Genomic DNA, 16,052 nt, shown 5'->3' with positions numbered 1-16,052 from the left:
CATCCCAGATGGTTAATTGAAATATTCATGTTATAATTTTGTTACCATGTATTTTATGGATTCTGTATGGGTTTTTTTAACAGCGTCTGGGCAGAGACTAAATATATAACTCACTGTGTTTCTGCACGGTTTGTTTGTCCTGTTTACTTTCATCAGTGAAAAAATTCATTCCTGTAGTTCACCCGAGCAAAGGGCAGCAGCAGTAAAACCCTTCCTTGTGTGCTGTCGCTGCTTTCGTGGGTAGCTGTAGTTAGGAGAAATTTAAACTTGAGCAAGGTCAGGTCCTGACCTTTCCCTCTTAGGGAAAGAAAGTGCAGTTTTGAAACTCAACTGTTTTTTTTTGTGTCTTTTGTTTGTTCTGATAGTGAAACAACTGGAAAGATTACATTTGGGAACACAGATGCAGATTCTGGGGGTATTCAGGATTAGATTATCACCCTCTTGCACTTTTACGATTAAAAAAGCAGAGAAAAAAGAGTAAATCATTAAGAATAAATAATACCTGTTGACTAAGTCTAATGAAATTTACTTGCAATGACCTTTTGTCTAGACACAGAAGAGTTTCTATTGTATAACTTCATAGACAGAAAACGGATTGAGGATGAATCTCAGTTGAGGAAAGTAAAGAGAGACAACAGAAAGACAATCATTTTTTATCAACATTAACATTTTTATTACAGCAATACATACATGGAAACTAAATGTTATGTATGTGTGCAATATAGTGTGCCACATTTACTGAACCCAGTGCTGAATCTCATACATGGAATGAGTGTATTCCCGCACATCAACCTACCAGATGCCTCGTCTTGCCTGTTCCCGACAGGAACGTGGCCATTGCTATGTGCCGAGCCTGTAACTGACCTCAGACTACTGTACACAGTTTGCTATGATGTCGTTGGTTGCACGGAGCGGGTTGTTGTTTTCCTGTAGCTACTCTGACGACAGAAGCACGACCTCTTGTTCTCCTCTTGGTCAGAACAGACAGACAGATTATTTCCCAGTAGTGGAAATTAATGTACTCTAATACTAGACTGGAGCACAATTTTTCACGTGGCTGTACTTTGAGTAATCCACCACATTTCATCAGCAAGCTTGTTACCCAACCTCGACCGAGTCAAAGTATAAAAGGACGCTTGCACATTGACGCAGCACGATTTGTATAATAACTAATAATGAAATTTACTTACTTGACATGCAAGTACCTTATTTTTCGCTCATGCTTCTGTACTTGTGTAGGATCTAAAAGTCAGTTTTGCACAAATGTAAAGGTACTTTTACTGAACCACTACAGTATGGATGGATGGATATTGTTTTTTTTCTTTCTTAAACGCCTTTAAACTGTAATTGTCTGGATGCGTGTGGATGCAAACGTAGCCTCTTTACGCTGTTGTTGAGATGACGACAGGGAAATAGGTTGAAATGATATTGTATTTATATAGTTATTAATTCCTTTTAAGCTGTGCACTCTTTCATGTCGTTGGTGTGTGTTGTCCTCAAAAGACACCAGAGACATCGTCACCAGGTCAACCTGCAGTTCCTGCCCTTACACATGGACCGGTGACCCTCAGCCACCTGAAGCCACGGGCAGCTTATCCCCGCGACCCCATCTCGTGTGACACACCCACTGGTATTTGGGTTAGGGTATTAATGGGACGCCGACAACCAATCACGCCACCGTGTTCTACCGTGCACGCTCAGGACACGCTCTGCCCATGCATCTCACGCCTGGTTCTCACATATACACGCATGCATGCATGCACGCGCAAAACTGTTTCCGTTAACCGCTTCTTAACCAGACACTTTTTTCCAGAAGTAACTTCTTTGGTACGAAGAAACATTGAGCGAACTATCAATAGCAGCACTTCAACGTCAGCAGGATATTTGAGTCCTTCCACAGCTGGTCAAATGTCTGTTTTTATGGATACGCTTCAGTCTGTTAACTCATATTCCTTTGACCTCTGACCCCTCTGCAGCCCTGCAATATAAATTACAGAATGAAATCTTTCTTTTCGGTCTCCTCTCATCTCTCTTTCTTTCGCTCCAGCCCGTTTTTCCCTGATCTGAATCAAAACCTGCTCCGTCGGGACACCCCGCTGACGTTTTTCCACCGGAGCCTCCGGGGGCCCTTTTCGGTGCACTTGCATAAGTTCTGAATGAGGCTGAGGCTGTGTTCGCCATCCCAGTCCCCTTCCCACAATGCATCAGGGCTAAATTAAGACTACGGGGCCCTGGAGATGTGTTAACACTGCTGAGGAGCCTGTGTTATGTGACGAGAAAATACTGAGGTGGGGAAACTAGGCCTTCTTGGATATTGCAAGCTCATCCACAACAGGATGTGAACATCTGCTTGGAATAATCAGAAGAAAACAGAAAACTTGACATAGTTCTGACCCTTTATTTTTTTTTTACATAAAGGTTATTATTCATCACAGGAAAATAAACATTAATATAGAGTGGACACTTCACTGTTTTTCAGAAAATAAAAAAAAATGTTTATGTACAAGTAAAGCAGACGGTGTGTGTGTGTGTGTGTGTGTGTGTGTGTGTGTGTGTGTGTGTGTGTGTGTGTGTGTGTGTGTGTGTGTGTGTGTGTGTGTCTTTCAGTGTCTTCCAGTGTCGACATCAGACCTGCTCCCCTAAATCCAACACCCGGAACTTGTCTAGATTGTAGAAGCAGGCCTTGACGACTCGCCCACCGAAGTAGCGCCCGTTCAGATCTACCACGGCTGCATAGAGAGAGAATGAGACACACACAGGTCAGTCTGTACCCAAATACGTGGACACAGATAAAACGTCCAACAACAGGATTAGTGTTTGTTTCAGAAACCAGGAAATCCCCGGTCGGATACTCCGCGGTGTCCGAGAATGCCCTCTTACGAGAAACTGCTATGGGGCTTTTGACGAGAATCTGCTCAAAGGAGGCTGTGAGATAACCCAAGCGTTTGTCTCGGTTTATGCGCTTATCGCCAAAGCAAAACGTTCTCAGAATTTGTATCCAACATGCCGTGCTGGCGTCTGAATGAGTTGTTTTTCTCGCTTACTGATTGTTGAGCGATCGCCATTCCTCAGTCATTACTATTAGCATATCTGTAGCTGCTGGAAATGTGAGTAAATATGCAATGGCACGTCAGTTATCCAAAAAATAGAGAACACAAATGCACCAAACTAAACAAAGCCACAGTTTTTTTAACAAGTCACTTGTTTTATGGTGGATTTTTTCCCTCCCCCCTTTAACTTTAAAGAACACGCTCACTTCTCTTCTTGTGAGAAGAAATTTTTCGAGATTTGTGGAATAAACATGACGCGGCGGCCACAGTTGATGTGCAAGCGATGGTCATCTCAGAGAGAAACACATTCTGAGAAAAAAAAAGAAAAGAAAACGATGACCTCACTGTGGCCTTCCCCGAAAGTGTCTCCTGTTAATGCCCGAAGAGGCAGACGTACAGTAAACGCTGTGAAAGAACAACTGAGATACGCAAGCGTTGATTCTGTCCCTTCTGACAGAGTTCACCTTATCAAGGGCATGGACAATCTCATGTCGTGTCTGTGTCCCAATCCAGTAGTGGAACAAATCCACTGTCCTTGCACGACAGGACAGGACAGGAGTCGGCACATTGTCCCGCAAAACAGACTGAACCAAACAAGGTGTGTATAAACACATCTTTCCAATGTACATTTACAGTATTTGTAGTTCTATCTGTGTATAGATTCAGTATGCTTTTAAAAACTTAACCAGAGTTATATTGTTGTCGTGGTAGTGACTGGTTTCCATTGGTGGATGTCAGTCACTCAACTACTTTGATCGAAAAAAAAAAAAAAGATATGTAGAAACATTCATTCAACAGCTAGTGAATGAGTTGAACTGACTGCCCAGAGCATTAATCCCCTTCCCCGACTTCTCCCGTGGTGCCACTATGAGTTTGATGTTTCTGATGTTGGATGAAATTTCTTAACAATCCATTTGACTGATGGACCCTGTAAGATAACTTTTATTACCTCTGGTGATCCCCCTGACCTGCCGACATCAGTCCAGCATATTAGTTTGAACAACAACTTGGTTCATGGCCAATTCCTGCCGAGGCATATATATCATATCTGCAAAATATCTGGATATTTAGCATCAGCGACAGCGTTAGCATTTAGCTCAAGTGCAGGCTCAAAGAGCAGCTAGTGTGGCTTTTTGGATTGTTCCACAAAATTCCAGACAAATCTAAATAAGTCTATTTTTACCACTATTACAGTAATGTACTTTCAAAGAGGTTAATGGTGAGATGTTACCGCCTTGAAAAAAAAACCCTTAAAATAACATTTAACAAATTTCCACATGGCAAGTGATTAAGGTTATATTTGAATTTCATTCAGTCCCAGACAGAAACAAGACTCAACTCGACTGCCTGCTGTGCAGCAGGACAGTGATGATCTCTACAGGGTGGAATGGCAATAGTACAAGGAAATGGCTCCCTCAATGGAGCACTAAAATGTTTTACCATCATCATCATCTTCAATGAAAACACCATACAGTGTGACACCTCTGTCAAATTGACTGCAGCCCACGCATTGTTCTTAGAGTGAGTGCGTGTGTGTGTCCCGCTTTCTCAGAGCTGTGATGTAAGCGCGGTTCTGCCCGGTGTCGCAGGGGAGATGGCTGGGTTCCTGGGCCACGTGTGATGTAACGCCGCAGGGAGCCGAGTCTCACCTGGCTTCTCATCTGGGCCAACCCATTTAGAATGGGACACGCTTTCACCCACATTACTGGAGCAGTTATACAAGTGACGCATTCACGTAAAGTCGATCCACGAAACCACCAAACACATTCTGACCCATTCACACACACATTCACAGATTGCTTTGTATCCAGCGGTAGGCTGTCTGGGCCATCAGGGCCTTTTTTCTTCATAATAAAATGAATGTGTGTCTGAACTCAATTACTTTTACAGTACGTTCCGATTATATTCCCAGAAAGAATATGGTTATTTTTGTGAGGCTGAGCGGGCGTCTTTTCCATGCGTCATCTAAACGCATCACAGCTCCGTGGACCAGCACTAGAAGTACTGCTAGCCTTTCATTGAAGCTGCCATTTCCCTTTTGAGTATAACTTTGACTGAAGTGTCTCATCAGCCAATCAAATGTTGATGCATATAGTGACAGAATGCCAGGGGCCCAGCGATGTGTCGGTGCTAGGCCCTTGCTGATGTCGTAGATTTAGTTTGAACCTTTGGTGGGTTGTGAGCGATTTGTGAGTGAACTAAGCTATGGCCGCCGCCTTCACACCACCTACTGATCCCATGTCCGATCTCCTTTGTTTGCCTTTTCCAAGGCAATCATTTGGAGAGAAAAAAGAAAATCATTTCAAGAGGAAGACCTTTGCCAGCCGTCGCCAGCTGGATGGGCTGGCGACGGCTGGCAAAGGTTTTGCACGGCACTTCATTGAGGGTAACTACGACCGCTATGACTGGCTAACATCTAGCCCCGAGCGGAACAAGCTATTTTGCAGGCAGTGTTTGCTTTTTAATACCCATTGGCATCTGTTGCCATAGAGAAGGAGCCGCTCATTCATCTTAAGCTGGAACCCCACAGTGCGCTACTGTTTCCATGAGACATCATTTATTCGGCACAGTTGCAAGGGACAATTTAGGGTCTTGCCCAAGGACACTTCGGTGAGACACATCGACCAGAGAAAATGGGGATTAAACCATCAACTCTAGCCACAGCCTGGGTTTCCATTTTAAGGCGACACAAACTGAGGGTGTGTTATAGAGACAAATCTGCTGCCGTGTCGGCCACTTCAGTTGTTTCTTCTGATGCGTTCAGGCGGGAGACGCCTTGTTCGAGGACAACAAGAAAAACACTGACCTTTTATGGCCGACTCCACCCTCTCAAACTCTAGAAATATCCGGACAGCTTCGTCGTCCGTGACAACTGCGATCTGAGAAGGGAAAAGTGTGTTTCTGTGATTATTCTGTCCAATCCACTTAACCCTCCATCACGTCGAAACCCCTGCGATTCGCTCCCCTCACCTCAAAAATTACACATTTGATCACTTTGCCGTATTTCTCGCACTCCTCTTTCGTCTCTCCCTCCAGGTCCTCATCCACTTCTCCTCGGCCCACCATGTTCTGGGAGACAAACACGTGCACACAAGGGCTTTACGTGCCTGGATCTATTGGAGATGATGAAATATAATTTCTTCTTCTACCAGGTCTTCTAGTGTCTCAATTTTCTGACTTGTGATTGATTTCCAAAAAATTGGTTCACTTGTTATTACACTCATATTCTCTGCAATGTTGAATGTGCAGTGTGTGATCTGTCTAGTAGAATATTTTCCTAAACACGCACAAACACACACAGAGACAGACATACCCTCAGCAGAACTACTTTGGTTGGATTTTTGAGGATCTCCGTGAGCGGGTTTGCGTCCGACTTCTTAGAGGGGTCGGCTGGTTGGATGGAAACAGACAAAAAGTTAACCTTTTTTTGTTTTAACCCCTCAAAAGAATATTCACAGGCTGCTGCTGCTGCAGAGCTGGATGGAGCAATGAGAAACAGCATCATGTTGTATTGTTCAAGACCTGGAGCTTGTTTCAACACATGCAATAAACGAAACAACTGTTCACGTCTTTTCTTATAAAAAATTATGTTCCGTGTTTGCCGAGCCAAACTCATATCTCCTTTTTCAGTCGTCACGTCTGGCTGTTTTCGTCATAGTTCTTTAGAGTGCTGTTTTTCATTGTGTTATACATGCTGTTCCAAACGGGTCATGAGTGCAGTTGCTCCACTGCTGGATAGCTGAACATGCAGCAGAGGGACAAATGCCTTGCTCAATGGAACAATGAAACATTCAGGTATACACATGAAGTATTTAGACTGTACATATGCAGCATACCTAAACTTTTCACCTAGTGTCTGGTTTAACTCACACATTTTAGACGGATATACTGATAACAGGGCTCATGCAACAGTTCTGCTGAAAAAATAAAGCAGCGACCAGCCTGACACCTAGTGGCCAGAAGCAGTCAGTGTTTTCAGAAAGAATCATTTCACAGGTCAAGTCATTCCAGCATAAATGATAATAATTATCCCCGTTAGTAAATAAATGTACATGACGTGAACCCATTTCCTCTCCAGGGTGCGTGTGCTTACACACACACACAAGGTCAAAGTCGGTGCCATCTATAAACAACGTCAGGCAGCAGACAGAATCCCACGCTTCACTAGTTTCTAATATTTGAAGCAACAGTTTGACATTTTCAGAAATGTGCTTATTTGCTTTTTGGCTCGAGTTACATGAGAAGATCAATGACAGCCTTGTGAGATTGTTAGTTTAGCTTATCGCGAAGACTGGAAACCTCCTATTTTCGTTCCTATTTCTTCCCAGTCTTTATGCTAAGCTAAGCTAAGCGCCTGTTGGGTGTTTTCACACGAGAAAATCGAGACCAAGTCTGCACCAACCAAAAAAGATTTTCACACGAACCACGGTTCAGTTCTATCTGAACCCAGACCGTGGTCTGAGGAACCTTTCACACCTGCAATTTTGGTTCGGACCAACCCATGTAGGTGTGAAAGCGCCTGAACAGTCAGGTCATAAAGTGGCGTCAATCTTCTCATCTAACACTTTCCCAGGCAGCGAATTTCTCTCCCAAAATGTTAAACTATGACTTTAAGCTATTTTAGCACCCTCTTATCATTTTCTAAGGGTTGGGAGAACAACCATGTTTAAATGAGACAACAGCAGCATTAGAAATGAAGCGTGGACATCACATTGAGCAGAAAACCCATGCAAATCTATTCTGATCCTTGCCATGGCATATCTTAAAACATGATGCCTGTTGGGTTGCAAAGTTCGCAATCCACATCGCTGATTTCAGTTTGGCTACCACGAGTCACTTGTAGACTAAAGGGTGAGAGGGACAGAGAAAAATGGAGTGGAGGCAAACCTGAAAAGCCTCCGACTGAAGTTTCAGCAACGGCTGACAGGCTGGACCCTGCTGCTCAGTCGCACACACACACAAACATACACAACGTGGACACAAATGAAAAAGAAAAAAAATGTACAAACATATGCAGACAAGGTCACAGTCATTTATCCAAGTGATGCGAAAATGACATTACGGTGGTCACTGATGAGTGTAGTAAAGTAAGTAACGTTTTCTGAAAAAAATTGCAAATTGAAAAGGAGACTAAGTGGAACAAGAAAAAGAAATATAAAATAATCCTAACAGATTTGCTGGCTCGACCCTAATAAAGCGTTGATCATGACAGGAGACAATTAACAGCGGGAAAAAAGAAACCAAGGTGCATCCTTACGTTTTTCTGCAGCGTCACCGATGATGATCTTTCCACCTCTCTTGCTGGTCTTCTCCACTGACAGCGCCGTGCTGAGGCCCTGCTCGTGCTTCCCCAGGCCCTGGCCTTCTCTGAAGCCATACTTCTGCATAATCTTATGGGCCACCGTACCTCTGTGGAAATGAACATGTTTTTATTTCAACAAAACTTTGCTCATAATGAAAAAACACAATGTCGATTTCATTCCGATATGAATATGTGGAACTTACAATACAAGGACATGAGCTGCTTGTGTGTTAAACTGTGGTGTGTGTGTGTGTGTGTGTTTTTGTGTGTCCCGTCTGTCTGACTCACCCCATGTTGGCCAAGAAGGAGCTGGTGGGTGCGGGTGGTGAACGTGGGCGGTCTGAGTCCTCAAACATAGGTGGAGGGATCGCGGCCTTCGATCCTCTGGCAGGACGCCCTTCATCCTCGTAGGCGAATGAAGCGGAGCCTGAAAACACACAAAAAACAACCCACAGCCATTAACCACATGTAGTGCTGCACTGAGATGCAAGTGATCTAGATGTTTTTGTTAAAAAACACACAAATTGAAAGCATTGTACTAATATAGGACTTCAGAGGTTGTGAATGTCTTACACAAAATGTATGTTCTCATTGATTTCTTTTTCTTAAAATTTGTCTGGGGTTTAAGATTACTATTACCAAGCACTCACACGTACACGTTGGTTTAACCCTCGACAGTGGGCGAGCCCGACACTTGGTGCTTGTGCTATCATCATTACAACAACAACGACCAATTAGGGCAGGGCAATAGTGCCAAAAATTGTATCAAGATAAAAAGATTCACATTAGTCGATAGCGATTAAGTATCACAAATAAATATCACATTATTATTTCTTTAAAGTTTAAAGACCAAGTTTTGCTCCAGGGTGAAGGTAGTGGTTTCAAACTTTTCTTTATGGTCAGAAAATGACAAACACTTTGTGATATACCACCTCACACTGCTTACACAATGCATAATCATTATATTGATCATATCGGAATTTTGTAATAATGCTATTGAAGAAATTAGATTGTTTTATCGCCCAGCCCTGCAACCAATCATTTTTTTTACTCGGGACACATATCATATCCATTAACGTCATTTGATTGACTGGTGAGTGTGTAGCTCAAGCAAAGCAAAGGCATGCAACCTAAATGAAGTTTGACGTCAGCCCATTTAAAGTGAACGAGCAGCGTTCCTGTCAAAGCCTCCAACGCGTATGCGTGAATGCTCCGTTACTAAGCCACTGTGGGCCTCTGCTGCTATTAGGGTGTATCGATTCTGCTGGTCTCACCTGATGGATCATCAGACCTACCATCTCTGTCCACGAGTGATGAAGGAGGAGCAATGGCCGCTCCGCCCATACCTGAGAAGGACAACGAGACAAAAAAAGGAAACATCAGAAGTTTAGTCTTTGTTTTGGCCGAAACTTGATGACGGTGTCACAAACATCTGGAAGCTCAACTGTATTGTGAGTGATGCTCAGGTGTCAACATCATTTTGTTTCCCCTTTTGAGTCCCAGTGAATATTACGCTCATGCAGTTCATTAATCTCACCCAATAAACGGTCAGAGTGCACCAAGTGACCGAAATGACAATGCAGACGGAACTAAAGCAGAAATTCCTCACATTTAACACCTGTTACTTATAAATGTTCTACTTCCTGAAACTGAAGACACTTTGGTTTCATATCAGACGATGGGAAATGACTAAATGATCAATACAAGACCAGCATTCACACTACACCAGGAGTTTCTATTGTTGTTATGAATTCAGATAATTTTTTTTATTTTTAAACACCCCCTTTTAAAAACGTGTTTTATTCGGTATCAGGAACAAGACCGCTCAGATAGTAATTGCTATTCATTATTATCAGTACTGTGTATGTAATAATAATAATAATAATATAACAACAATTTTCAGCCAAGCATCAGGGAAACACTCACTTCGTTTCCGCCGCTCTTTCTCGTACTCATCATCCTCATCCGAGTCTTCCTCCGCCACCGGGAAACGAGAGAAACCACTTGGAGCCGCTGCAGCTACAGGACCCTCGTTCTTGTCTTTCCTCTTTCTGCGACACATCAAGTTTCAGAGTCAAACAGGAGTCTCACATTTCTTCGGTTTTCTTACTATCAGGCGACAAATAACTAAATCCTGGAGCATTTTAAGGGCTACAGCTGCAGCAAGGACCACCCCCCCCCCCCCCCCCCCCCCCCCCCCGCCCCCCCGCCCAGGATCCAGAAAAGCAATAAATGGGATGAGAAACGGCATCAACAGATTAATTTTCAGCGTAATCTACTTTTTTGCCTACGTTATATCCTGACTCGTGTTTAATCCCAGCTGCCGTTTTTAATCACTGTTTGAGCAGGTTTAACAGGCATGATGCTCATACTTTTCTCTCTCCTCGATCTCCTTCTGCCTCTCCTGCTCCCGCTGCCGCTGTCGTTCTTCTCTGTGCCTCTTCACCACCTTCTCGTAGTCGTTGGGGAACATCGGATCATACTCGTCCGCCAGCGGGATCAGCGCATCACCAGAGGAGAAAGCAATGGGCACGACATCCTGAAAAAAGCACAAACACATGCAAGATGCATCGCATAAACTTTATTTTGATGTGGATATTCCCACGTACTTTAGCAGAAAAAATGTCTCTTTGCAACTGTATCCCAACCCAGAAAAATTTGTTTGTATTCTCTTACAATCCAAGCAGTGCTTAGCCCCTGACGACCTGCTTCCCTGTTTAAGACTGACCTTGATTCCAGCAGCGACGTGTGGAGGAGTGTCTATGATCTGACGCTCTTCGCTGGAGCCTCCTCTCTTAAGGTCAATGACGGGAGCCAAGACAGTAGACTGCTTCATCCGCTGGGTCTACAAACACAAACGAGATCACTGAAGATGTACACATTTCGGATCGCGGGGCATTCTTGTGTGCAAATCTAGTGCACATTCACTGGGCTCCATTCACCAGGATCAACGCTGTAATACCTCTACATAGTGCGTGTGTGCCTACCTTGGCCTGGGTCAGGGCTGCCTTCTTCACCTTCAGCTGGGACTGCAGCAGCTTGAAGTTCTTGGACCAGCCTTCCGTCTTGGTGTCACTGGCTCCCACGCCGAGGTCATCGTACAGCGACATTGCAGCTCGTCAGTACTGCTGTTCCCCTACACACACACACACAGATTTTATTCTATAATGTATATCTAAACTGGCTTCAGCAGCATCGTTTAGTTTTGGGACACTTTGACAGAACTCCAGCTCCTGATTCAGCTAGCGGCTAATTTTCACTTCATATTTTGTAACTGTTGTTCATTAATGCAAATACACATTCGCTAAGTAAGCTAGCTCAATAACAAGCAAACCAGGGGAGACTGGCAGCAACTGTGGCTAACACTTTGCTAATGCTAACACGACTCGTGAGCGAATTATCCGAACAACCCCCCCCCCCCCCCAAAAAAAAAAAAAGACGCCAATGCTTTAGCTTGCTTGTTTAATTTTAACCCACCTGCGTTAAGATACCAGGACATTAACTGAACACGAATTAGTATCACATAAAATATACATATATATATCTTGGACTTCTGATGTCGCTCTTCGATCGCTGTGCGTTTCGACTCAGCGGCACAACAACAAGAGTCAAGCGTGGCAGCCGACGACATAATTTTGCAACTCGCTGTGCTCTTGCGCCACCCAGCGGCCGGATGACTTTCTTCTTCTTCTTCTTCTTCTTCTTCTTCTTCTTCTTCTTCTTCTTCTTCTTCTTCTTCTTCTTCTTCTTCTTCTTCTCTTATTGTTTCATGGCGGTTGGCAATCAAGGAAATGGTGCATTTCCGCTACCAACTGGTAAGGAGTGTGGATCGGAATCACTAAAAACAAATCCAAACCAAACAACAACAACAACAAAAAAACAAAAAAAAACGTACAACAATGATTAGATTCTCCCTAACACCTTTATTTCCCTGAGGTACTGTATTAAATGACTATGACATTCATTATGTGAATCTTGCTGTAAAATGTCCAAAATATTCAGTTTCATCTAAAGCTTTCTCAGGTTCTGTCTGAGTCGTGTTCTCTCTGTCCCATATTTTTGACAGTGTACCATGATGTGTTCTATTGTTTCCTGTTGTCCGCAATTGTCACAGTTTCCTGAGTTATGTTTTCCTAATTTGAATAGTGTACTATTAAGTCCAGTATGCCCAAATCTGTGTCTTGTAATGATTGTCTCCTCTTTTCTACTTCTTCTTGTACTTCTCATCTCTCCCACTTTCTTTTGCATTCTGTAATACCATCTCTCTTTCCTTTCCTTCTCCCACTGTTTTTGCCAAATGCTTCTCAATTTTGTTTTATCACTCCCCTAATTTCTGTTGTGCTAATGTTCACCGTGGTGTCAATTTGTGTTTTTCTGGTCGCCTGCTTTGCAATTTTGTCTGCAATTTCATTTCCTACTACACCCAAATGTGCTGGAACCCAAATAAATTGTACTGTGAGACTCATCATATTGATTCTGTACAGTGTTTGTTGTATTTCTATTAAAATGTCTTTCCTACTGTCTGTGTGGCTGCTACTAATACTGAGTAATGATGAGCTTGAGTCAGAACAAATTATTGTTTTCATTGGTCTTACTTCTTCAACCCATTGTACTGCTAAAAGAATTGCCAACATCTCCCCGGTGTATATTGATAACCCATCACTGATTCTTTTCCCACTTGTGACATTTAACTCTAGTACTGATACTGCTGTTGCTACTTTACCATCAGAGCTTTTGGATGCGTCTGTATATATCTTTACATAACCATAATAACTATCAATTCGTTCCTGTACACTGAACCAGTTAATCTTTTGTCTATTCTTTTCTAAAAGTGTTAAATCCACTGGGGCATCTGGGAGTATCCAAGGTGGAATTACAGACATTGGTACTGTTGGACTGACATTCAACGTATGTACTTGTAGTTTCTCACATTTCCTTTGAACTTCCCATCCAAAACTTCTCATTCTCCTCTTCTCCTTGTCCCAACAGGGTTTAAGAATATCCTGTGCTGGATGATCCTCCCTGTGCCCTTGTAACCGTCCCCAATAATTTATTTCTAATTGTATTCTCCTCATTTCAAGTGACATTTCCCCAATTTCTACTTGTAACGCTGCTGATGGTGTTGATTTAAATGCCCCTGTACACAATCTTAGTGTCTGATATTGAATCGTGTCTAACCTTTGTAATGTTGTTTTTGCTGCTGACCCATATACAATGCACCCATAATCCAGAACTGATCTGATCAGGCCTGTGTAGATGGCCTACATCGCTGCTCTGTCAGCCCCCCACTCCTGTCCCACCAAACACCTCATCACATTCAGTACCTTTTTGCATTTATCTATTACTTTTTGAATATGCACCTTCCATGTTAATTTCTCATCATACCATATCCCCAAAAACCTAAACTGTTTCACTCTCTCTATTTCCTGGTTGTACAATTTTACTTTACTTCTACTGGATTCCTGCATTTTCTTTACCACAAACTCTACATTTCTACCCCTTTTCCAAATTGCACCATCATCTGCAAATAATGACACCCCCATCCCATTCTCTACCCCCACAAAAATATAATTTATCAATATGGAAAATATTAGTGGGCTCACTATACTCCCTTGCGGTGTTCCATTTTCTATTTCAAATTTTTTGGATTCTCTCCTTCCTACTCTTACTTGAATTATTCTTTTGTTTAAAAAGTCTTTAACCCACCTAAATATCCGTCCTTTGATTCCTAGTTGCTTAAGTTTTATTAGCAATCCTTCTCTCCACATCATATCATTTGCTTTTTCTATATCAAAGAAGACCGTCACCTCACTCTCTCTATTAACCTGAGCTTTCCTTATTTCATTTTCTAAGCACAGAGCAGGGTCCAGAGTATTTCTCCCTCTCCTGAACCCACTCTGATACCTAGACAAATATCCTTCCTTTTCAATATGATATATTAACCTTTCATTTATCATTTTTTTCCATTATTTTACACATGTTTGACGTTAATGAGATTGGTCTGTAATTTTTGGGATCCGAGCGATTTTTCCCCGTTTTTGGTATTGGTATTATAATTGCTTCTTTCCAGCTTTGAGGTAACTTACCTAATTCCCACACTTTGTTGTACAACTACAGAATTTTTTCTTTTGCTGATTCCCCAAGATGGTTTAACATGATATAATTAATTTGATCCTTTCCTGGTGCTGACATCAATGTTTTCCTCAGAGCTCGATTCAGCTCTGTAACACTAAATGGTTTATTAGTTAAGTTGTCTATGTCTTCTTCCTCCTTTAATATTCCTTCATTTCCTACTAATGTGTCTTCCCTTCCTCTTTTCCCTTCCCCACCGATGTTGTCTTCACTATGAATTTTGACAAAAGTTTTAGCTAGCATCTCTGCCTTTTCTTCATCCTTCACTGTTATTATTCCCCCTTCGCTCAAAACTGGATAACCACGCTCTTGTTTACCCCCCTTCATTCTTTTAATCATTCTCCACACTTTCCCAATTTCTGTCTCCTTTCCCACAGTATTACAAAATCTTCTCCAGTATTCCTTCTTTGCATCTTTTATTATTTTCCGTACCCTTGCCGGCACTCTTTTATATTCTATAACATTTTGAAAACTGCTATTCCTTTTAATAATTTTAAATGCTTTATTTCGAGCTTTCATTGCTTTGCTACATTCTTTTGTCCACCAAGGAACAATCTTAATATTATGCCTACTATTCTTCTTCTTTATAGATTTCTCTGCTGCCTCTAAGATGGCTTTACAAACATACTCATTTACTTCATTCACATTTTCATTAACCAGAATTTTTCCCATTTCTTGCTCAGTTATCTTTTTGAATTTATCCCGATCTGCACTATTGAAAAAAAAGAATGTTTCCACTCGTGTTACCTCACTCTCATATTCAATTCCAATATCTACCATTATCGGGTAATGATCACTGCCAATTGTTGTATTTGTAATAACTTCCCATGTACAAGTACTTGCCAGCGTATCAGATACCAGTGTCAGATCAATGGAGGTCTCTACTCTTGTTCTCGCATCTATTCTTGTTCCACTTCCATCATTCAAGCATACTAAATTTTTAATTTCCATAAATTCCTCCACAACTATACCATTATTGTCATTGCTTTTGTCCCATTACGTACTATCTGGCTTTCTTGAGAGGTTTTGAATGAATCGGTATATGAAAATCTTCTGTCTTAAATTTGATAATTATTTTAAATCCCTCTCTCACTACCTTTTTCCGAACGACCTGCCTTCCCTCACCCGAGCTGTTCTCCTCCAGACCCCTTTTGTTGTTTAGGCTAGTCGCACTCAGTCCACCATTTCCCCTTCCTCGTTGGCTACCTACGTTAGTCCAGTTGTCAGAGTCCATGTCGCCGTCGTCATCATCTACCTGACTCATCATCCCGATCCAGTCACAAACCAGCTTCTGCCAACCGCCACTTCCAGAGCCCGTGAAAAATCTCTCCAGTCGTGTGAAGTGTCGCCAAACTGTCCCGGGACCAAACTTCCCGCCTCCACCTAGGTGTCGCCGGATGACTTTGACCGAGCTCACTGTATTTAAAGGGATAGTTCTGTGATTTTGAAGTGGGGTCGTGTGAGTTACTTATGCATAGTTAATATGTAACCTCATGGAAGATGGTGATCAGCGATGTCATTTATCGGAGTTTGGAGGGGAAATGGAAGAAGCGAAAACCAAGCAGTGA

At 42.4% G+C, this 16,052-nt stretch overlaps 1 protein-coding gene across 5 annotated transcripts; it reads right to left on the bottom strand.

Annotated features, from left to right (window-relative positions):
• Positions 1-2,501: 2,501 nt before the first annotated feature.
• Positions 2,502-15,882, bottom strand: rbm17 (RNA binding motif protein 17). 5 transcript variants are annotated; one of them, XM_035610667.2, is made up of 13 exons: positions 15,740-15,882; positions 11,340-11,488; positions 11,081-11,197; positions 10,725-10,891; positions 10,279-10,403; positions 9,627-9,698; positions 8,641-8,779; positions 8,308-8,459; positions 7,938-7,988; positions 6,364-6,440; positions 6,021-6,119; positions 5,857-5,929; positions 2,502-2,729 (listed from the first exon to the last, which is right to left on the bottom strand). In XM_035610667.2, the coding sequence occupies exons 2-13, from the start codon at positions 11,460-11,462 to the stop codon at positions 2,626-2,628; spliced, it is 1,299 nt and encodes a 432-aa protein (XP_035466560.1). In that variant the 5' UTR covers positions 11,463-11,488; positions 15,740-15,882; the 3' UTR covers positions 2,502-2,625. The 5 variants fall into 5 exon arrangements, 4 of the variants coding, with proteins under 4 accessions (XP_035466560.1, XP_035466552.1, XP_035466548.1 ...); XM_035610659.2 differs by lacking the exon at positions 15,740-15,882 and adding an exon at positions 11,887-12,024; XM_035610655.2 differs by lacking the exon at positions 15,740-15,882 and adding an exon at positions 11,830-11,983.
• Positions 15,883-16,052: the final 170 nt, after the last annotated feature.

Source organism: Scophthalmus maximus, chromosome 12 (genome assembly GCF_022379125.1).
Source record: "Scophthalmus maximus strain ysfricsl-2021 chromosome 12, ASM2237912v1, whole genome shotgun sequence".
Taxonomy (NCBI): domain Eukaryota; kingdom Metazoa; phylum Chordata; class Actinopteri; order Pleuronectiformes; family Scophthalmidae; genus Scophthalmus; species Scophthalmus maximus.
Note: the sequence above shows the minus strand (reverse complement) of the source record. Positions and strands in the feature narration are given on the sequence as shown.

What these genes read in the sequence shown, in the direction of transcription:
- rbm17 (XM_035610667.2), bottom strand. Translation starts at nt 11,462, where the DNA reads ATGTCGCTGTACGATGACCTCGGCGTGGGAGCCAGTGACACCAAGACG. An exon ending in GAAAGAGCGGCGGAAACGAA is followed by an intron (nt 9,699 to 10,278) that starts GTGAGTGTTTCC and finishes TGTCCTTCTCAG; the next exon opens with GTATGGGCGGAGCGGCCATT. An exon ending in TCCTTCTTGGCCAACATGGG is followed by an intron (nt 8,460 to 8,640) that starts GTGAGTCAGACA and finishes TCATTTCCACAG; the next exon opens with AGGTACGGTGGCCCATAAGA.